General features: G+C 45.8%; 1 protein-coding gene and 1 pseudogene across 2 annotated transcripts in view; one reads left to right on the top strand and one right to left on the bottom strand.

The window, feature by feature from the left end:
• Nucleotides 1-23,859, bottom strand: part of LOC310799849 — a 449,550-nt pseudogene that overhangs the window by 246,458 nt on the left and 179,233 nt on the right. The gene's annotated exons all lie outside the window — the stretch shown is intronic.
• efl1 (elongation factor like GTPase 1) overlaps nucleotides 1-23,859 on the top strand; it is a 137,398-nt gene that overhangs the window by 85,615 nt on the left and 27,924 nt on the right. Inside the window, exons 17-18 of the mRNA XM_083662225.1 lie at nucleotides 12,490-12,621; nucleotides 14,006-14,153. Coding sequence (XP_083518351.1) covers nucleotides 12,490-12,621; nucleotides 14,006-14,153 — 280 coding nt within the window. The remainder of the gene's footprint in view (nucleotides 1-12,489; nucleotides 12,622-14,005; nucleotides 14,154-23,859) is intronic.

Below are 23,859 nucleotides of genomic sequence, written 5' to 3' on the forward strand. Positions count from 1 at the left end.
GAGTGATTTTTTTTAGCTGTACAGTACATTCCATTGCCCACCACTGACACTTCCTATGGAAACAAAACAAGTCATGCGCCAAGTCTCGCTGGAACAGAGAAAGTAGTCCCTGCTACTAGTTCAAGCACTATTATTTACATTTACATTTATCATAATGTCTTACTTGTCATATTATACTTATACTTGTCATATTTTTTAAGATACCCTATATGGCCAGCGGTGGACCTCCCTCTGTCAAATGTGTGTTTTCCTTGCTCTCTCTCTCTCTCTCTCTCTCTCTCTCTCTCTCTCTCTCTCTCACACCTCTCATAATGTACAGTATGCATGTTAGCATGAAGCCTACTATCACTCAACATAGTGTATGGTAAATTGTTAGCATGGAGCCTAGGCTATCCTCACTCAACATAGTGTACGCTAAAGTGTTAGTGTGGAGCCTAGGCTATTCTCACTCAACATAGTGTATGCTAAAGTGTTAGTGTGGAGCCTACTATCCCCCTACATAGTGTATGCTAAAGTGTTAGCATGGAGCCTAGGCTATCCTCACTCAACATAGTGTACGCTAAAGTGTTAGTGTGGAGCCTAGGCTATTCTCACTCAACATAGCGTATGCTAAAGTGTTAGCATGGAGCCTACTATCCCCCTACATAGTGTATGCTAACATGTTAGCATGGAGCCTACTATCCCCCTACATAGTGTATGCTAAAGTGTTAGCATGGAGCCTACTATCACCCAGCATAGTGTATGCTAAAGTGTTAGCATGAAGCCTACTCTCACCCAACATAGTGTATGCTAAAGTGTTAGCATGGTGCCTACTATCACCCAGCATAGTGTATGCTAAAGTGTTAGCATGAAGCCTACTCTCACCCAACATAGTGTATGCTAAAGTGTTAGCATGAAGCCTACTCTCACCCAACATAGTTTATGCTAAAGTGTTAGCATGGTGCCTACTCTCACCCAACATAGTGTATGCTAAAGTGTTAGCATGAAGCCTACTCTCACCCAACATAGTGTATGCTAAAGTGTTAGCATGGTGCCTACTCTCACCCAACATAGTGTATGCTAAAGTGTTAGCATGAAGCCTACTCTCACCCAACATAGTGTATGCTAAAGTGTTAGCATGGTGCCTACTCTCACCCAACATAGTGTATGCTAAAGTGTTAGCATGAAGCCTACTCTCACCCAGCATAGTGTATGCTAAAGTGTTAGCATGGTGCCTACTATCATCACCCACCCAGCCTAATCACTAAAGCTTAGCCAACAATGTTAGCTACCTATACCGTTAGCTCCCAGCCCTCGTGTAACAATACCATATCTTTCCAAACACAGGTGCAACCAAAAGATTAATGAGGATTCCCAATTCATTTAGGTGCTCCAGTCCAGTGCTGGGGCCTCTCTTCATACTCCCTCTCCGTTTCCGTTAAGCAGCCTTTGCGTGTTGGGAGCCAGGTTGAAAGGAGGTTAGGGCATGGAGGGGGAGGGGGAGGGGGAGGGGGGTCTTGGGGTGGCGTGTGGGGAGGGGGAGGGGGAGGGGGTCTTGGGGTGGTGTGTGGGGAGGGGGAGGGGGGTCTTGGGGTGGTGTGTGGGGAGGGGGGGGGGGGGGAGGGGGGAAAAACATCTTCTTTATATAACCCGAGTCGCAGCCAACTGTACTTGTGGTTGGAGGAAATGTCTTCAGGCTTGAGTCATCCTGAGCTCTGTACTTGGACACAACCAGGCTTGGTCCCCTGTGTGTGTGTGTGTGTGTGTGTGTGTGTGTGCGCGTGCGTGCGTGCGTGTCATGCAGTTTCAGTCTTGCCTCAGGTTTCCTCAAAGCAGGGAGCAGGCACGTGCAGAGGGGGGTGCTAGGGGTGCCCGAGCACCTGCCCGTTTTCCCCTGATGCCCAAAGTGCCCTTTTTGCGAGGGGGGATTTTTTTATGTTATTTTTGACAGTAAAGAAGAAGGCAGCTTGCTGCCGAAACGTTGGTTTCCTTTTCTCTGTGCCCTCAATAAATATTGGCACTTTGACTATAGTGTGTGCGGCTACATCTCTGTCTCTCATGAGACTAAAAAACCTCAGTTTGTTCTTCCGTGGACCAGCACCACTACAAGGACTTGGTGTTGCGTAGCACTCTTCTGCACATTTTTGACAGTAAAGACATGCCCAGCGCCCTTCAAGAAGAACTTATAACAATAAATAACAATTTAGCAATCAATAAAATGTCCGGACAGTTGACACATGTTGACCTTTCAACCAGAAGTTAAGTAATCGTCTGCGTCTCTGTGACGTGCACGATCAATTTCTTCCCAGGATGGCGAAGGCATGACCCGCCCTTCTCTGCCTCTGATTGGCCTAGCGTCAAACTTTGTTGATCCAATCACATTCGCTTGGCTATCCTATTCTGCATCTCTCCTCGTCTCCTGCGCCAATCAGAGGCAGGGATGGGCGGGTCATGCCTTCGCCATCCTCCCCACTGCCCAGCTCCCACTGACTGGTGAGTCGGCAACAGTGAAACTGCCCCGCACCGTGGTATTGTGCCCTTTTTTAACTTTTGAGCCCCTGCCCCTCTTAAGGGTCTCTGCACAGCCCTGGTAGGGAGACTGCTAATCACCCTGGCTGGTTATATACCCGTTATGCCAGGGTATCCACAGGTCCTTAAAAAGTCTGATACTGTAGTCTTAAAAAAAAACATTAGGGAACAAATGTTATATGGTCTCCCCTGATTCTAAGTATAGTTGAATCGCTTGGTTTGACCAAGTAAAACAAATGTTATAAGCATTTTACGCCAGGTCTAGGGAAAAATGGTGAATGAAATCCCATGGAGAGAGGGGGTGACTTTGGCACTCTACTGACGTTCACAGACCCAGACTGTTAGCCATGTTAGCTTAGCTTCTCGAATGAAGCCGAGATAGCCCATGGAACAGTAGACAGAATATCAGCTTTTCTTTATGCCGTAATGAGCCTTGAAACCTTTTCCTTGTGCCTGAGTGTTGATGTGTAATGTAGACACCATTTCTACGACGTTTCTACTGTTTCTATCAAGGAGCTGCTGGGTGCTACTGTCTGTCGCTAATGCTGCTTGCGTGAGTGAGTGCGCAGCCAGCGGCTACGGCAACGTCACATGGACAAACTTGCTGCTCTTAAAGAGACAGGCGCCGGTAAAAACAATGGGAAACATACTTTTTAAGACAAGATTGTCAATAAACAATTTTCGACTTTCAATAATAAAAGTCAATCTCGATAAACGATTATTCGCAAATTCTAAATTCGTTGCCCCTCCGTTCTACCAATTAAGGCATGATAAATATGTGAAAGCAAAAATGTTGATTTTGTCACTTCCATTACCCATTTTCAGGAAGACATAGGCCATCTTTTGTTTCTTTAGTCTGTTTCTTTAAATATTTTGTTTTGAAATGGGTCTTAAATTCAAATTCCAGGTAGCATTAAAAAGGGTGTAAATCCTAGATTGGGCTTTCCCTGAAACAGATACCCTGGCTGTATAAACCAAAATATTGCAATTATACCTGAATTATTCCTGGGAGGTTTGTACCTTCTGAATAGTGTCACAGCCCAGCCAATGTTATGCAACATCCTCAGCTAGTTAGCGGGCAGTCTATGGTTGTAAATATAGCCCGGTTCACTACTCCTGTCACAGGGAGGGAGGGAGGAAAGAACGCTGTTGAGAGACTGCACTGCTACGTCTGCTCTGTTATTCCTAAGAAGACCCATAACGTGAAGCAAGCTGACAGTGAACCAAACCCAATGCTGCACAGCACACACACAATACAGTCAGTGACTCAGTGTTAGTCCTCAGACAGCAGGGCTGATGGTCCATACAGTCAGTGTTAGTCCTCAGACAGCAGGGCTGATGGTCCATACAGTCAGTGTTAGTCCTCAGACAGCAGGGCTGAGGGTCCATACAGTCAGTGTTAGTCCTCTCAGACAGCAGGGCTGATGGTCCATACAGTCAGTGTTAGTCCTCTCAGACAGCAGGGCTGAGGGTCCATACAGTCAGTGTTAGTCCTCAGACAGCAGGGCTGAGGGTCCATACAGTCAGTGTTAGTCCTCAGACAGCAGGGCTGATGGTCCATACAGTCAGTGTTAGTCCTCAGACAGCAGGGCTGAGGGTCCATACAGTCAGTGTTAGTCCTCAGACAGCAGGGCTGAGGGTCCATACAGTCAGTGTTAGTCCTCAGACAGCAGGGCTGATGGTCCATACAGTCAGTGTTAGTCCTCAGACAGCAGGGCTGATGGTCCCTACAGTCAGTGTTAGTCGTCAGACAGCAGGGCTGAGGGTCCATACTCCATACAGTCAGTGTTAGTCCTCAGACAGCAGGGCTGATGGTCCATACAGTCAGTGTTAGTCGTCAGACAGCAGGGCTGATGGTCCATACAGTCAGTGTTAGTCCTCAGACAGCAAGGCTGAGGGTCCATACAGTCAGTGTTAGTCCTCAGACAGCAGGGCTGATGGTCCATACAGTCAGTGTTAGTCCTCAGACAGCAGGGCTGATGGTCCCTACAGTCAGTGTTAGTCGTCAGACAGCAGGGCTGAGGGTCCATACTCCATACAGTCAGTGTTAGTCCTCAGACAGCAGGGCTGAGGGTCCATACAGTCAGTGTTAGTCCTCAGACAGCAGGGCTGAGGGTCCCTACAGTCAGTGTTAGTCCTCAGACAGCAGGGCTGAGGGTCCATACAGTCAGTGTTAGTCCTCAGACAACAGGGCTGATGGTCCATACAGTCAGTGTTAGTCCTCAGACAGCAGGGCTGATGGTCCATACAGTCAGTGTTAGTCCTCAGACAGCAGGGCTGATGGTCCATACGAGGATGATCTTTTGAAGCGTTTTCTGAAAATCACGTAAAAAATGTATTTATGCTTCAAAAGTCATAAAAGTGGACCTCGTTTGTGAAGATTATCCTGCTGAACACAAACTTCGCTCTTTCATCAACTTTTGTTAACCACAGACCTTATTTAATTTATTTAACTGACGTCCGTGCGTATCTATTTGCTAAATGATAAAAGGGGGCGATGGGGGGGGGGGGGGGGGGGGCATATTTTGAAATGCAGGATGGCAGAGGGCTGGAATTTGTTTCTTTCTTTCTTTTTTTCTTTCTTTCACAAAAGAAGAAAGCACATGAAGAACAGATTGCCATGTACAGTAATAACCTGAAAATGTCTCAGCCTTGTTTGAGTCGTGATCCGAGGTCTCTCTTTATTTCCCAGGTTCATGTTGTGTTTGTATGTGACTGTGTCTTTTTTGCGGGGTGAGTGTGTGTGTGTGTGTGTGTGTGTGTGTGTGTGTGTATGTGTCTCTGTGTGTGTGTGTGTGTGTGTGTGTGTGTGTGTGTGTCTCTCTGTCTGTGTGTGCGTGTCTCTGTCTGTGTGTGTGTCTGTGTCTCTGTCTGTCTGTCTGTGTGTGCGCACGCCTGCGAGCATGTGTGTCTGGCTGTGTGTATCGTTTCTTTGTGGGGGGGGTATAATATAGAAATTGCTTCAGGAATTGTCTGTATTGGTTTTGTGTGTCTACATCTTGCATACCCTTATGGCAAGAAAAATATCATTTTAATAGCCAAAGTGAGTAATCATGTTACAAACAAGGAATTTGTCTTTCAAAATAAATCACAAACATTCATTGTTATAAAGCCTGTTTTGTCAATCAAATGTATACCAAACTTGGGAATGCTATACCTCGATTTGTCCAGAAAAAAAAGATTTTCCACTAATTATAATATCACAACTAAGCAAGGTGAGATATCTGAGAGCACGACAGGTGATGATAACGTTAGTCAAGTACGAGTGCTTTCCAAATGAGTTGAGGCGATATTCTCGTTTAACGTTACGTTACTAATTAGTAGGGGTGGGGGGAAAAAATCGATTCACCTAAGTATCGCGATTTTTAATGTCACGATTTTTTGAATCTATCTTTTATTCCAGAATCGATAATCGCAAAAAAAAAAAAAATGTTTTTTTTTTTGGGTGCTTGCAGTCAGGCCACTCACTGAACAGCAGGCCAGGCGCCGCCTACTGGTTTACTAGTGGTTTTATTACTTTATTAGTTAGTTTGAAGTAATAATTACACTTCAGGGTTAAAGTGGGTGCATCTCATTGTAAAATTGGACTTCAAATGGCCCAAATCTGGCTTCAAACGGCCCAAATTGGGCTTCAAACGGCCCAAATTTCACGCGCGTCGGCCCATATCGGCCTGGCCTGCTTGGTTTCTAATGCCCGGCCTGAATTATGATCCCAGTCCGCCCCTGTTTTTAACTATATCGCCCAGCCCTACTCATGATATATAATATACAGTCTCTAGTGTATGATTCAACTTTTCCCATGTTCTAATCTAGTGTAAAAAAGCAAACAAACTGAAAAAATAAAATAAAAAATAAATCGTAATATCGAATCGCAATAATCGTAGAATCGCAATACTTAAGAATCGCAATATAAATCGAATCGGCACCCAAGAATCGTGATAGTATCGAATCGGGAGATAAGTGAATCGCCACAGCCCTACTAATTAGCGCTATTGAATCGCAAATGTGCACGGTTCTATAATGGCTGTTTTGTCTATCAAATGTATTTGGAACCTTGGTGTACTGTAGCATAGCCTACCTCGTTAGCTTCCTAACAATGAGGGCTATCCAGTCGACATTATATCACAAGCATGTCAAGCACACCTGGAGTTCACACAGGAGGCAGGAGGGGGCGAGCTGAGCTGCTACTCTGCTGCTGCTGCTGCTGCTTGAATCTTTAGATTATGACGGTGACTTTAATTGAAACAAAAAGTAGTCGTCTGGAAATGTTTGAATAATGGCTAATGGCAGCCGACGCTTATGGAAAACCCCGATGCAAGATGTCAAGTAAAATTCCTTTAATTGTCCGTAGGATAATCTCCATGGGAGGGGGGGGAGCCCAGTCGTTGCAGAACCACGCCGTTTGCCCAAATCGATTTCAATTGAAAATACCAATATGTCTTCCTGTCTTTGTATCCGTGACTTTGATTCTTTCTTTCTGACTTTCTGCCATCGACACATTTAACAAGAGTTAGTATGCCTGCATGTGAAAAAGATATGCCATGTCTTAATGTAGGTCTTCTCCATGCTCGACACCTCCTCCCCTGGTCCTCTTGTTCTTCACATCCAGTGGCTCCCCTCCCTCCCTCTCTCCCTCCCTCCCTCCCTCCCTCTCTCCCTCCCTCTTTCCCTCCCTCCCTCCCTCTCTCCCTCCCTCCCTCTCTCCCTCCCTCCCTCCCTCCCTCTCTCCCTCCCTCCCTCTCTCCCTCCCTCTCTCCCTCCCTCCCTCCCTCTCTCCCTCCCTCTCTCCCTCCCTCCCTCCCTCTCTCCCTCCCTCTCTCCCTCCCTCTCTCCCACCTGTCTCATTATCCTGTGTTCCTGTGTTCCTGCGCTCCGGCTCGTCCATAGAAGCGAGCGGAGCTCCACTCCGGCTCTCTTGTAATGAATGGTACAGCAGCACAAAGAGAGTGCTAACAATGTCAGCCTCCCACACCGATCATGTCATTTGATCTGCATAGTGCCACCGACTCCATTATTACCGCTGTCTGAAGGAACTCTGCAACTCTGACCTCATGGACACCACCAAACAGCTCCACTGAGTGCTTCATTAGCTGGATTTGGAAGAGTCCAAGCGGCCCTCCGAACGAAATCAGTGGGAAAACTCCAACAAATGCTGAGTGTAGCAGCGTTACTTAGCGAGGGTTTTGCACTCATACAGCTGCTAGTACTGGTGGGTCTGATAGATATGAGCTCAATCATGTGTTCCCAGTGGCTACAACCAGAGCAATTTAGAGAGAGAGTGGCGTCAGCGCAGGTCCAAAATGCACGAGTCATTATTAGCCAATGAACAGCCAGGAAGGGGTCTCGCGCTACTTTTGTATGCTAAAATAAAGCTGATAATGTACAATTTGATTCTAAAAAAAAAAAAAAAAAACTTTCAAAGTACAACACAAACTGTCCATTTTGCTGCAACTCGACAGTGCTGCTTAATCCAGGACCTTACTTCCTGGAACTCTTGAGAGTAAAAAAAACTGGTCCATTGGAGTGAATGGAGATGTCGCGACTCTTCTATATACACGGCTCTGGCTAGTGGCTACAACTAATGGGTGAAATCAGCACTCATTCGTCAGTATTTAATGTTGAAGGTATTCTATGCAGAATTTCCCTGTATTCTCCTAAAAAAACTATTTTGTAACAGACGCAGGAATGAGGAGAGAAGTCGATCTCTGTTGGATCCAGCACAGCATGGACCATTTATTCCCTCATCCCACTAACGCACAACACAGCATGAAGACACGGGCTAGCTAACGAGCATCGTTTTGCGCTAGCTAGCGTGCACAGCTGCACGGGGTTGCCCTCGGCTCGGAGAGAAGAACCGATTAACTAGGCCAGCACGTGAGGCTTATAACCCCTCCTCCTCGTGTCCCATAATGCCTTGCGAGCTACCTGTCTGTATTTTTCTATTCTCTCATTGTTTTTGCTGTGGTCGGGACATTTCTGGGCTGCGACGTTTTGAACAGTAGAGACCCACGTGGGGGTGTGTGTCGCTCCCCAGCCAATCACATTGTGCAGAGCCGCACAGCATTCAAACAAACACCAGAAATGATGCACCTTCCCGAGAGAGTTGTGAGAGGTGTTTTTGGAGGTGTAGGTGTGTTTATTTATTTGTGCTTTTAGAACATAACTGCTGTGATACAATCAGAAAATATCTTTTAAATGCTCTTTCACCCAATGCCGGGGAACTGTCATCATGTCCAGACCTTCACCTCAGCTCTTAACCCATTGATACCTGATACAGCATTTGCGTGTATATCCCTCATTTGTGTGTGTATCCCTTTAAGACCTCTTAAAGGTCTTAAAGGGATACACACACAAATGCTGCATCAGGTATCAATGGGTTAAATACAGTTCAATAGACGGTCCAATGATCCTATCAGGGTTCTTCTCACCACAAATGAGTAAGCAGCTTTGATAAAGCAGTAACCTGTCCTACACATTATTATTTCTAAGTGCCTTTGAATTAATCTTGTTCTTGACTCGAGCATCGTGGACTGAATGATCCAAAAATGCCGTGTGGGAGTGTTTGGCCAGTTTGGCTTTTTGTAGGCTGATACTGATATTTTTGGGTTGAAGCTGCTGGTAGCTGCTATTTTTTGTGCCAACATTCAGTATCTTTAAAAATGAGCCTTTTCATACCAGAAATGTTCATAAAATTCAGAAGTATTAAACGTTCCCAAAGGAGTTTATTCTTGTCAGGTTGGAACATTTGCTGAAACCGCAATTAGACTGTGATTACTGATACTTACTCTACATTAAATCCCATGATAACAACAACAACAACAACAACAGTATAATAACTTTATATCTTATTTGTTTGTGTCTCATATTTTTTGTTCTTATCAATGTTACATTGTTACAATTGTTACAATGTTACACCAAATTGCTAGTATGTGAAAACATACCTCGGGCCCTCGGCAAATAAAATAATTCTGATTCTGATTCTGAAGCATCGTCATCCATCAATTCAGGTGAAGGTCTTCCCATAGACAACCAGTGAATTGATCAGTTGATCAATACAATCAATAGGGGATCGATCAACCTGCATCATATCCATCAGGATGACACTGACTGGACCAGATCTGATTATTGGCACAATATATTGGCTGTAGGCGGCTGGCTGTGTGTGTTTATCTTGGAGGGAGAGCATCAAGATAGATTCCAATTTCCTTGATCATCTTCTCTCTATTCTCGCTGTTAAGTTATGATTACACACGTGTTCATACATCCTGCTTTTTCATTTAAAGAATATTTTTAAAGACCCCCTAAAGTCACGTTTTAACACATTCACTGCCAGCCATTTTTTTTTTACTGTAGGTAGCTTCTGCCAAGCCGTTTTTTGAGGATTCTGGCTCATTTTACAAGAGCCGAGGATAATTTTCTGCTTGGACTTTGTGAACACGAAGTTCACAAAAGTACTAATAGAATGTGTGCTTTCTCTGTCTAAAAGAGTTAGTTTGTAGAGTTAGTAGTTATGTAGATATTAGCCGTTGAGTACAGCATGGTTTGAGCGTGTGAGACAGGAAGCTGAGATAATCGCAGTTTTGTGAAATTCAATCAAACAGGCAGAACAGTCACTTTAACCATTTATTTTTGGCATCAGTGAGAGATCAGACATCTGAACAATATAGTTCTGAACACCCTCTCCTTTAAACTCCTCCCTCCGTGGGCGTGTCTGGTGGCGTTTGTCACAAGCCAGTTTCTCCTGCCTGTCTGAGCAGTGAGCAGCCTCCCTCTCTGGCGGCCCCTCGTCGGCGAGTGTGGACTGTGGATGGGACTCAATCGTTTCTTGGATTTTCGGTTAAGAGCTTTGATGAAGCTTTGTGCGATTCTAGGCTTTATGCTGCCCACCCAGTCTATTTTTGGAACCCCCCACCGTTGTGCGCCGGTGTGCAGCAGCGTGAAAGCGTTTTCGCCTACAGTATGAGAATGAGGCTCGTTCGTTTCTGGGTTTTCGGAATGCGTGCGATTCTGGCCTTTCTGCGGATGTTTCAAAGTGTGTTTCACCCATAATCTATTATGCAAATTTGCAATCCCCCACGCCAGCACCGCTCTCCGCTCTCGGTGTGCTGCTGCTGGCGCGGCCGCTCTCGGGCGAGTCTGGTGACTGATGACTGTAAAATCGCCAAGCCATTTCCTTGAGAATGGCTTCCTCCCGCGGCTGTTTTTGGTTGGCTTTCTCTCTGTCGGGAGAGCACTGTCGCCACTTAGCTGGTCGGTAAAATAGATTATACACATTCTCTTCCTCCAATATTGGTATAGGAGACGTAAAAGGGGTTGATCGATGTCCCACCGTCAAAAAAAAAAAAAAAAAATTTAAGCCGAGATATCTCGTCTTTGGCACTCAACGGTTGGATTCTGTAAGCCGAGATATCTCGTCATTGGCACTCAACGTGTTAAGATGTATATAAAATACTCTATCCAAAGCAACCAATCAGGGTGATCTAGAACATAACTAGCCAATCACAGCATACATGGGCTTTAACTGCCGAATAATGGACAGGGATTGGCTCCAGTATTCGATAAAATAAAATAAAACACGATTTCAGACCGAAGCCGTCTTTATTGTCACACGAACACACTACAACACATGCATGCGGCCACAAACACACACTCATGCTGACAGTGGCCGGTGAAATATGTCCTCTGCATTTGACCCATCCAGGCTTGTCCTTTCCTCCGGGGGGCAGGCCAGAAGCAGTGGTCGCTATTTCTTTCCAGCGCCCGGGGACCATCATTGGACCATCATTGGACCAACTTCAGATGTTGTCGTCACTGGTCGGATGACGATCTTCTGCATGTTTTTAGTGGGGGGTTTATGTACGGAGGAACCCCCTGGGGGGTACGGGGAGAGCATGCAAACTCCACACAGAAAGGCCCTTTCGACGAGATAGCCCACCTGGGGCCGGTTGCACCAACTGGTCTTAACTATGCCTGGTCGTAACTCCTACGTCGGTCTTAGTTAAGACCATGGACTTACGCCTGTTGCACCAACACGGCTTACTCTGGTCTTAACTACGCTGGTCATAGCAATGCGCGTTCATGTGAATTGTCGGGGAATGCCCTCTGATTGGCCCACATGTGCCTCGCGCCGTCACCCACTACTGTATGTGCGTCACTACACCCTCCCTCCTCCCACCCCCCTCCTCCTGTGGAAGCCCCGGGGGAAAATGGCGGCGCCCATTAGTATCAGGCAGTCTGAACGAAATTGAATGTAACGTTCCCAATTCTATGTATTAAATTCTAAAATAATTAACGCCAACATTTGGGAAGGCTAAGCCACACAAGTAGTTAGTTATAATCTAACGTCGTGCTTTCAAAGACGGCGAACTGGCGATGTTACGACGATGACGGTCAAAAAGGTCTCCGCGGAGATCTCTGTTACAGGCAGGCTCTACGCCTCCTCCTGACGAGGCGTAGGAGTTACGCCTGGTCGTAGTGAAAATAAGGCTTAAGTCGTCTTGGTGCAACCGGCGTAGCTGTAGGTCGTAAAGTTACGACCAACTTAGCTTAAGACCAGTGTAAGACCAGTTGGTGCAACCGGCCCCTGGGCAGTAGGCACTGAAGATATGGGGGCGTCACAACTCCAGCACCCACAGCATCCCAGGCGAGAATCAAACTCAGGACCTTCGAGCTGTGAGGCGACAGCGCTACCGACTGCGCCACCGTACCCCCATAACCCCCCGTTCGTGATGTCACAAATCATGCTAATTGAAAATTGCTTTTTCAGTGAGCTCAGAGAAGCGTTACACTTGAGCAGACACGATTGTGGATACAGCCTTCAAGTGTCAAACTGTGCACAGACATCCCTCTGCACGGTGAAGCTCAAATATCCAACCGTCTGTAACAAGAAGAAAAACACATTTTTGACTTTATTAGGTGGGTCTTTCAATCCCAAATCATCCCACATAACGATTCCTCCACTCTTGTCCCGTCCTCTTCCAGGTATCGCAGGTCTGGAGGAGTGTGTGTTGAAGTCGGCCACAATCTCCACCTCCGCCGCGTGCCCCCCTTTCATCCCCCTCAACTTTGAGGCCACGCCCATCGTGCGGGTGGCCATCGAGCCCAAACACCCAAGTAAGTGTCCAGAAGCACACGCACACACACACGCACACACACACACACACACACACACACACACACACACACACAGTAGGGATGCTAGGGACCCAGATTAGCCGTGACTCCCACATTCCAACTGCTCTTTGTGGGCAGCTGAGAGCAGCACCCAGGCCTCCATATGGAAGAGCTTAGTCCACCTCAGAGTCCTCCGTCTGCAGACAGGCTCAGTGAGTGTGGAGATGGGTTGGACTCGATGATGATGAGATGATGATGATGATCTGATGATGAGGCCATGGCTTGGAAAAGCCTCTGAAGCAGCATTTAGGCCATGGGATACTAAAACTCTCCATTGAAACCCAGGATAATAATAATAATAACGATTAAGTATATACATGCATGCTTGAATCATTACAATCAGTTTTTTTTTTCAAAGTCGGACAAACCCGTCTTTATTATCACACGACAACCCGACACACACATGCTGATGATGATGGTGGCCGGTGAAATATTGTCTCTGCTTTTAAGCCATCCAGGCTTGTCCCTCCTCCAGGGGGGGGCAGGCCAGGAGCAGTGGGCAGCTTTCTTGTGACCAGCTTCAGATGTTGTCGTCACTGGTCAGATGACGCTCTTCTGCGTGTTTTTAGTGGGGGTCCATACTGATGTTGTATGGAGGAACCCCCAGGGGAGCACGGGGAGAACATGCAAACTCCACACAGAAAGGCCCTTTTGACGAGATAGCCCACCTGGGCCATGGGGGGGGGGGGGGGGTGACACTCTCAGCGCCCAGGCGGGAATCAAACCCAGGACCTTCTAGCTGTGAGGCAACAGCGCTACCACTGCTCCACCATGCCAGCTAGTTCAGGGATGCACGATATTGGCACGGTATATCAGCCAATCAAGGCTTCAAAATGAAATAATGATGCCCAAATGCTCCATGCTTGACTAAAATGCTCGACGCCAAAGTACGGTAGTTTTCTTATTTTGCCCAGTGAATGTGAACAACATTGTATTTATCTCTGCATCTGCCAGTGGGCCATCACGCTAAGAGAGTAGACAGAATAATGTGTTTATTCCACTACTGGAGAGACTTGGTGTTTTCTGAAATTAAGTGTGGAAAAAATATAAAGTATAAAATATATGAGCATCGACAATCGGCCAAAAGAGTTGGAAAATATCAGCATATTATATATCAGCGAAATTCCAATATTGTGCATCCATGAATCAGTTGAGGTTTTGTGTCTGCTCCGGTTTCTGTCACCTTTTTCACTCTCCATGTGTTTGCATCCCTGATACATCACTCTAACCCTTGTGTGTGTGTGTGTGTGTGTGTGTGTGTGTGTGTGTGTGTGTGTGTGTGTGTGTGTGTGTGTGTGTTTGTGCATGTGCACGTGCGTGTCAGGTGAGATGCCAAAGCTGGTGCGTGGCATGCGTCTGTTGAACCAGGCAGATCCCTGCGCCGAGGTTTTGATCCAGGAAACTGGAGAACACGTGTTGGTGACGGCCGGAGAGGTCCACCTGCAACGCTGCCTGGACGACCTCCGAGACCGGTCAGTCTCTCTCTGTCAGTTTGTGTGTCTGTCTCTCTCTCTGTCTGTCGGTCGGTCGGTCAGTCTGTGTGTGAGACACCAATACACACTAATACCACGTTCAGACCAGCGGCCCGTGTCGGACCAGGGTTACTTGACCCATGTTCAACCCTTCTTTTGTCAATTCACACACCAAAGCCACTTTCAGACCTGAACTCTGGATTGGACGCCTGGTGTGAACGGGGTATCAGTGATACATTAATCACATTGTTTTTTTGTATTCAGAAAGAACTATACACCATCACCACATACAAACAGGATGGAATTCCACCCTGTACCAGTGGATTTCAATGGTCATGCTACACAATGTGACAGAGTGCCAGACAAAGATTTCATGAGGTGGAGACGGAAAAGCGGACTTTTTTAGCTGCACTATAGTATGTAGATTAGATGGTAATTGTCTGAAATTATGTCAGGACTTCATTACCCAGAAATCCAATAATGTGACCAGAGTGAACTAAATGCCTTCTTCTTAGTGTCTGGTTGGGGTGGAGGTGGTGAAGTAAAGTAAGTAAGTAAGTCAAACTTTATTTATATAGCGCCCTTCACAGCACAAATGCACAGAGTGCTTTACATAGGTAGGAAAAGCAAGGCAAGACACAACAATACAGTGCAATAAGATAATAAGTAAAAAATAAAAGCATGGGATAAAACAACAGATACGACAAATAAAAAGTAAAAGCAGTGATTGATTATAGATTGCCAAAAGCCTGTCTGTAGAAGTGAGTCTTTAGTTGTTTTTTAAAAAGGCTTTCAGTTAGGACGGTTTGCAGGGCCAGGGGGAGGGGCCAGGGGGTCAGGGGGAGGGCATTCCAGAGCCTTGGGTCCGTCACCCCAAAGGCTCGGTCCCCTATTGTTTTGAGTTTGGTCCTGGGGACCAGGAGCACCTGGTCAGATGACCTCAGTGAGCGGCTGGAGGAGTAATGGGAGGATGAGGTCTGAGATGTAGGAGGGGGCGTGACCATGGAGGGCTCTGTGAGTGAAAATGAGGAGTTTGAAGTGTGTATTCTGAATTGTACAGGGAGCCAGTGCAGGGCGGCAAGGATGGAGGTGATGTGACATGATTTCTTTGACTTAGTGAGCAGTCTGGCAGCGGTGTTTTGAATGAACTGGAGTTGGTTGACAGAAGATTTGTTGAGGCAGGTGAACAGTGAATTACAGTAATCAAGTCTGGATGCGATGAAAGCATGTACAGACATTTCCAGTTCGGTGTGTGATATGATGGACCGGAGTTTTGCAATATTTCTAAGGTGAAAGACACAGGTGCGGGTGAGGGATTTGACATGCTTGTCCAGGTGCATTGCTTGGTCGAAAATGACGCCCAGGTTTCTGAGGTGCGTGCGCTGAAGAGGTTCAGCCATTGCTGGTGAGTTGAGCTCTCTCTGGACGCAGGCTCAGTCACTGCTGTTGAGGAGAAGTTCTTGTTGTCATCACTTCTTGTGTGGAGAGGATTTCCCTCCAGTGACCAACATATACAACAATAGACTTTCATTAATTTGGGGGAATAGGGATATTCTACAGCAACTCAGTGAGTGGGACACTTCACTGTTGCAGCCACACTTTGTCATTTAGCCTGATAAGACCAACTGTTTTGCATATAATGTATATATGTTTTGCATATACATTCTAATTCTAATTCGCCTCAGGCAGCTTTAACATAGGAATTAATGGGAGGCGGTATCTGCTTATAGATTCACCTTCTCCTCCATGTCTTACCTTGTGTGTATGTTTTGGATGATTCACTGTGATTTGAATATATCTGTTAAACTTAGTGCGTGCGCGTTGCGGTCACTGAGAGATCGAACACATCGTCCGCAGCAAACGATAGCTAATGTCTGCAGTAATCAGAGAAGTTGAACCGTTTTTCCAATTTCAGCAGCATCATTATCTGGCTATGATTACTATTGACTGCTGCCTCTGTTCTGCATCTGATTCATTTGGTCAGTTGAGGACACGGCAACAGGGAGGGAGGTTTCTCAGTACGTTTCTACACTAGGCCTCCTGGGTTTTTACTTGTATTTGTATTTTTTTATTGATTGATTGATTGATTGATTGATTGATTGTACCCATTCCTACAGGTACAGTAGACGGGCTGCAAGGCAGGCAGACATTACTGCTTATATACAGGCAGCATGGAGACTAATGGCCATAGCGCCACCCTCTGACACACACCACACACCATTGATAACAGCCTTCATAACCACACCCATGTGGATGCAGGTCCCATATATACTGTATATATTGCATAGGTTTCAAGCCAAATGTGTGGGAGGCGTCATTTTGGCAGATGATGATGAACAGTTCTTCACCAGCTCCACCACATGGTGAAAGGCTGGTGGTGGGTGGAGATAGATGAGTTAATTCCCCGTAGACATGGACGGCGCCCCCTGCTGCCCTTCAGCCTAACCTTGTTCCACATCTCATCTGCATATGTTTGCATTGTAAATCTCATGTATTGATTAAAGGAGAATACATCTGTCATTTATCTCATCCATCAAAGTACCATTGCCCCGTTTTTATGTAACAACCTGACTGATTGGTGTATTATATATATATATATATATATATATATATATATATATATATATATATATATATATATATATATATATAATATATAGAGAGGCAAAGTGAACGTCACTTCCTGCTTCAGCACTATACCAGAGATTTTCTTCCGCAATTAATTTTCCCATAGACATTTCCTAAAATGCTTATAAGAAGAGTTTTACTTGGTCAAGCCAAACGGTTCAGCTATACATGGAAGGGAATGAAATACAAACTCAAGGTCCTGGTAGATATATCAACTATACCTAGGATAAAATAAAATCAGCTAACAGTACTAAAAGGAGAAAAATATAGAAACAACATAAAAACATAGTACCTGATGTAAGAGCAAGGGAGACATTTAAGGTGCAATGTGTTGGCTCAACATAGGAGCCACTTAAAGTGCATTTTGTTACGCTTACAGCTGGCGGCATTAAGGTGCAAAGAATGTGGCAGCAGTTCATTTCAGGAGCAGCAGTTTAGATATATACATATATAGATATAATACATGCTATGTCCTATATATAAAAGATAATATATATGTATATAATTAGATACGTGAAAATAAGGTAAAACGTTATAAGAGGTAGCAGCATTACATTATACGAGCAGCAGTTTAGATACATATATAGATATAATACATACTATGTACTATATATAAAAGATAATATATATGTATATAATTAGATACGTGAAAACTAAAGTAAGCAACGTTATACATTGTTCATAATTCTCACAGCCACCGGAAAGAAGCTATTCTTGAGCCTGGTGCTTCTGGCTTTGATGCTGCGTAGCCTCCTACCAGAGGGGAGAGGGTGGGAGAGGTGGGTGCAGTCCTTCATGATTGTCACAGCTTTATTCCTGCATCTGTCCTGGAAGATGTCACTGATGGTTGGCAGGCTGCAGCCAATGATCTTCTGTGTGGTTTTGACCACACGCTGCAGTGCTTGTTTATCTGCGGCAGAGCAGCTGCCATACCACACAGTGATGCAGGAGGTGAGGACGCTCTCCACCACACAGTGATGCAGGAGGTGAGGACGCTCTCCACCACACACCTGTAGAAGGAGATGAGGTGCCAGCACGCTTCAACCTCCTCAGGAAGTAGAGGCGTTGGTTGGCCTTCTTCACTGTACTGGTTGTGTTCACTCCCAGATATTTAAAACATGGGACAACTTCGACATGGGACCAAAAAAAACAACATTTCTTTTTAACATTTTTGGTGAAATGTTATGCGATCTCTCCTGTTTCTAAATATATCTGTACCATTTGTTTTGAACAAGTACAACTCTTTTTTTATAAGCATTTTACGAAATGTCTATGGGAAAATAAATGGTGAATGAAAATCTCTGGTACAGTTACTACAGTACTGAAGCAGGAAGTGACGTTCCACCTTGCCTCTCTATATAAAAAAAGTATTCTATATTATGTGAATGATATCCAGTTAGACATCTATTAGCGAGCAAGTGTGCAGAACTGCCGGCCACATTTGTTGACTATCCCGCAGATCGCCTGCGCATTGTCGTCAAATCGTCTCGTGCGTGTCCCCATTCACCGCTCGACAGACAGTGCATGTTGTGTTTAGCATTGTGAAGTGACGTGTAATATTTATGAGTTTATTGATAGCATCTATTTATTCATGACGACGAGTCGCTGCTTCGCCTCCGCTCGTTCGTCTCAGCTGGAGGCCGAGAAATCAATCAATCTTCATGAAAGTCAGAGCGGCGCCTACGCCGGCTCTGCTGCCGAAATGCTAATAACACGTTATATGAGATCGGTGCGGCGGGTTGTTTGTGTGTGTTTGCATTGTGTGCTCCCCCCGTCCCTGAGTCTCTCGCGCCGGGCGTGCGATATATTGCACGCGAGCAATAGAGCGAGCAGGTGACGAACGAGTGAAAGCTCTGATCCTTTATTGGTTTCACCTATCAAATCCACGTCAGGGAGGAAGGAGGCAGCTTAGGAAGGATCTTTTGAGCCTGGTGAGAGTGGAGACATGGCTTATGCAAAAAAGAACTTCATATAAAGGTCGCTCCCTAATATGTCCTACCACTCAGTCCTTTTGCGAGTAGAATTCTCTTCTGTTCTTCTCCTCCAATAAGGCAGCGTTGTGTCAGAGGGATCTCAAGTGACGTCTGAAGGAGCCTTTTCCAGGGGACGGGTTGTTTTGCTTTAGCAGAGTCCAAGTTTATACAGTAACAGGAGCAAGCCGACGAGATGCAACCTGATCCAATATCTAGAGCCAATCTGATTCATCCCTGTTTGTAAATAATATAGACAGAGGTCATTAATCTGGAGTAATTTAGAGGAACATGGCTGATTTGGGGGCGTCTGGTGTAGTGTCGAGGTAACAGCGCTCTCCTACCACCGCGGAGACCCGGGTTCAAGTCCCTGCAGCGGTACCTCCGGCTTGGTCAGACGTACGTACCTACAGACACAATGTGTCTGCGCCTGCGGGCGGGGAAGCCAGTTGGGTACGAGTCCTGGTCGCTGCACTAGTGCCCCCTCTGGTCGGTCGGGAAGCCTGTTCGGGGTGGGGGGGTGGAATAGTGTGATCCTCCCATGCGGTCCATCCTGCTGGTGAGAAGAAGCGGCTGGTGACTGAATTATCGATTTGTTTTTCTTCATCAGAGATCAGACAACCTATCATGTGTGAAAAAGACCAAACACAAAATGATGATTTCTGACCTTATAGCTTAATTGTACAAAGAATTAAAAAAAAAAAACTACAAATAGCGTGGCATCCATTGTTATGTACCATTACCCAATCACCCAAACACGCTCTGGAGTTGGCAGGAGAAATATTTGGCCACATTAACAACAAACTGTAAATGTTCCACATATAGAAACTCTCAAAGGTGGAAATAAACTTGATCTCTCTAATCCAACATGGTAGCGTACACAAATCACCAGCTGGCAGGCAGCCCAGATAGTCATGTACTGTACTCGCCAAAAATGCATTATCAGGATGCTGGAGCAAGCAAGACTGTCAGTTTGAAAGGATGCACGTGTGTGTGTGTGTGTGTGTGTGTGTGTGTGTGTGTGTGTGTGTGTGGACTGCATTACCTACCACTCAAAGCGCTTTACCCATGCCTACATTCACCCATTCACACACACATTCATACACCGATGGCAGCAGGCTACCACTCAGGTAGTCTCTCCCCAGACTCAAGACGTGTCGTCTGATCGCAAAGTCGTTACTGATTGGAGAGGACTGAAGCCATCACTGGCATATGACTGGCCAAGTGAATGGTTCCCTCCCATAACCAGCCCTCTGAGGGAAAGTGTCCCAGACCCAGAGAGCATGCAGTAATGTAGTGTATCAGTGTAAGAACTCTCATGGGTCTGGCGTTGAGACTACCACTCAGGGTGCTGGCACAAACATCAGGAGCAATTTGGGGTTCAGTATCTTGCCCAAGGACACTTCGACATGCAGACTGGAGGCGCTGGGCATCGAACCACCGACCTTCTGATTAGTGGATGACCCACTCTACCTCCTTAGCCACAGGCACACGTGTGTGTGTGTGTGTGTGTGTGTGTGTGTGTGTGTGTGTGTGTGTGTGTGTGTGTGTGTGTGTGTGTGTGTGTGTGTGCGCGTCTGTGTCTGTGAGTGTCTCTGTCTGCGTGCGACTGCTGTGTGGTACAAAGTACAAACAGAGTCTTGGTCTGGCGTTTTCCAAACACACATAACAATCCCAAGTGTAGCTCTCTCCCTCACACTCTCATTCTCTCTCAACACACACACACACACACACACACACACACACACACACACACAGACACACACACACACACACACACACACACACACACACACACACACAGACACACACACACAGACACACACACACACACACACACACACACACACACACACACACAACTCCAGAACACTGACTCTGCACTCTTCCTGAGTTCGCTGCTGTCCCTTTTGCATGTAGTAATTAGTGAAGCAGTGTTTGGCATCAGACATGAGAAAGAGACACCAGAACCAATTTCATCGTTTAAATCCTACACGTTTCAGAGCTGAAAGAAGCATGTGAATTAAAAGCTACAGGCTAGATTAGAGGAGGAGAGCAGAGCAAAGAGGAGCAACATGGAGGAACTAGACAGAGGACCACTAGCAGGCAGGCGTGGGCAGAACGAGGTCAACGATGACTTTCTGCATGGCTGGTGTTTGTACACACACACACACACACACACACACACACACACACACACACACACACACACACACACACACACAAAACCAACTCTGATACTTGGACTGTCTACAGCAGAGGTGGCCAAACTTTTTGGGTTGTGGGCCGCAAACAGAAAAATATAAGGAGTCGCGGGCCGAACAATATTAAGCGCGGCAGTTTTCGCGGCAAACAAATTGGACCAGAAAACCCCATGTGCCATCAAAATTGAATGTCTACCTATATAAATATATGACACATAGTTTATTGATGTGCTCACCTATTACAATGGGTATTTCTGTATGTTTTCAAATTATTTTCCTGTGCCAACAGGTTAAGACAGAGATAATGTAACATAACATTAGTATTAAACATTCATTCAGTATTAAAAATGTTTAAAAATAAATAGACCAGGTCAGGGTACTCAAGTATAACCCATTTTCAATGGTTTTAAATTGAAAAAATGAAATGGGGGGGAATCAGTTTCTTTGTGTCTTTTTCTTAATTTTTTTGTTTTTCCGTTTTTTTCCAGTTTTCGTTTTTTCGTTTTCTGTTTTAAACTTTAAAACAGAAAAACGGAAAAACGTTTTTGTGTGTGCTAAATTCATGGCGGGCCACTTAAAAACGGGCAGCGGGCCGCTGTTGGCCCGCGGGCCGTAGTTTGGCCACCCCTGTAATACTGTATATATACTGTATATATACTGTATAATACTGTATATATACAGCTCGCCTGCCCTGCTGCTTGCCGAGCTGGCCCTGCCTGCCTGCCCTATTGGCGCACACGGGTGTGTGTGTTGCTCACAAAATGTTATAGAGAGCCGCAGGGATGACGTATTTTTGTAGTCAGAACGCGGAAGTCCCGGACTTCCTGGTTCTTCACTGTTTCTGTCTATGGGATTTTTGAATGGGTTTTTGCCGCGATGCTTCTAATAATCTCTCTGGGCAATGCTGGCTTAATGAAACGCGAACCAGAGTTCAGTCGGATAATCTTCACACATGAGGACCACTTTCATGAGTTTTGTAGCGTAAATGCGAGCCCTAGAAGTAAAAAGCTCGAGCTAAGCTAATCCAGAACTACACACTGTCGCATAGGTTTCCACGTCACGTCAGCGCTCAACCTGGACTGTTATTGGATGTGTGCACCGATTACCCCGGGCTGAACCAGGTGAGGGAAAGAGAATTTCCGTGTTCGTCCTTTGAAGTGGTGACGTTATTGACGTATAATATCCCCATCGACTCAACAGTGTAGTCTCATTTAGCCGTTTGCTAGCTAGCCGCCCTTTTAACGGCACGTAAAAGCTTCAAAACTCTCGTTGCCCAGAGAGATTATTAGAAGCATCGTGCCAAAAACCCATTCAAAACTCCCATAGGCGAAAACAGTGAAGAACCAGGACTGTTAGCATCGATGATTTCCGGACTCATTCCTGCCGCTCCCTATTGCCCTTAAGTTTACATGCGCGCAGGTGTGTGTGTGTGCGCCCCCTTATGACATCACTGATGACATCATCAGTGATGTCACAATGCCCCTGTGTGTGTGCGCCCCCTTATGACATCACTGATGACATCATCAGTCTTATGACATCACTGATTACATCATCAGTCTTATGACATCACTGATGACATCATCAGTGATGCCACAATGCCTCCTTGTGTGTGTGTGTGTGTGTGTGTGTGTGTGTGCCCCCTTATGACATCACTGACATCATCAGTGGGACAAATTTGGCAATGTCGGCTCTGTTCTGTTTAAATTTTTGTCCCACTGATGATGTCATCAGTGATGTCATAAGACACTGATGATGTAATCAGTGATGTCATAAGACTGATGGATGTAAACTTAAAGGGCACACACACACCCGCGCGCATACAAACTTAAGGGCAATAACATTTTGTGAGCAACACACACACACACCCGCGCGCCAATAGGGCAGGCGAGGCCGCGCAGCAGCCGAGCTGTGGCTGAGCTGCAGGGCGGGCGAGCCTAGGAATGGAGTCTAGTACTATATATATAGAGATAAAAATAGACAGACACATTCAGAAGAAAATAATTTGATACCCAACTTTTTTTTTTTTTTTTTTTTTTACAAGTTGCTATTTTTGCTGTGTCCCGCATCATTTGGGAATAAGCTGCTATTTGTCATGTGGATGTTAGTGAAATGTATAAGGATGGCTTCCTCTCTCTCATATCTGTGTGGGTCCATGTGAAGAAAGGAGGCCATATCCATTATCTAATGCTGCTGCTATGTTTAGAGCCAGGCCAGACAGAGACAGGAAGAGAGGGCAGGGCCTGTCTGACTGACTGACTGACTGACTGGCTGCTCGGCTTTATGACTGGCTGCCTAGCTAGTCCACTGGCCGGCTGATTGGCTGGGTAATTAGCAAGCAGACTAGCTGGAGCTGATTGGCTGGATGGATGGTGGAAAGGGCTGAAGCGCTGATACCGGCCTGACCCCTTTGTGACATTACTGGCCTGCGTCCAATCACACGGCATGCTCAGAATGAGGTCAACGCAGCTCGGCCACTCACGCGGCACGAGACTTTGACATCACAACACACTTGGGGATTCTCTCTCGCTCTCTCTCTCTCTCTCTCTCTCGCTCTCTCTCGCTCTCTCTCTCTCTCTCTCTCTCTCTCTTTGTCCTCAGAACTGGATCAACAGCCAAGTCATCTGACGCTGCACTGTGTAATGTGATTAGCTGATGACTCGCTGCCGTTTGGAGATCCACAGAAGGAGACAGAGTTCACTTGAGCTTTTCGAGTCCGTTTGCAGCCGGAAACCTCCAAATTGCCCCTATTTTAATGTTGCCGCAAAAAACATCCATTTCCTGTATGCACAGTCATGCTTTCACAACATGCGAGAGAGAGCATTGGAAAAATCAACAAACCTTGAGAGAGAGAGAGGGAGAGCTGTGAAACTAGTCTCAGAGTTCCTAAATTCCGAATAAATTCTT

Source organism: Poromitra crassiceps (assembly GCF_964638095.1).
Source record: "Poromitra crassiceps genome assembly, chromosome: 28".
NCBI classification, from domain to species: Eukaryota; Metazoa; Chordata; class Actinopteri; order Beryciformes; family Melamphaidae; genus Poromitra; species Poromitra crassiceps.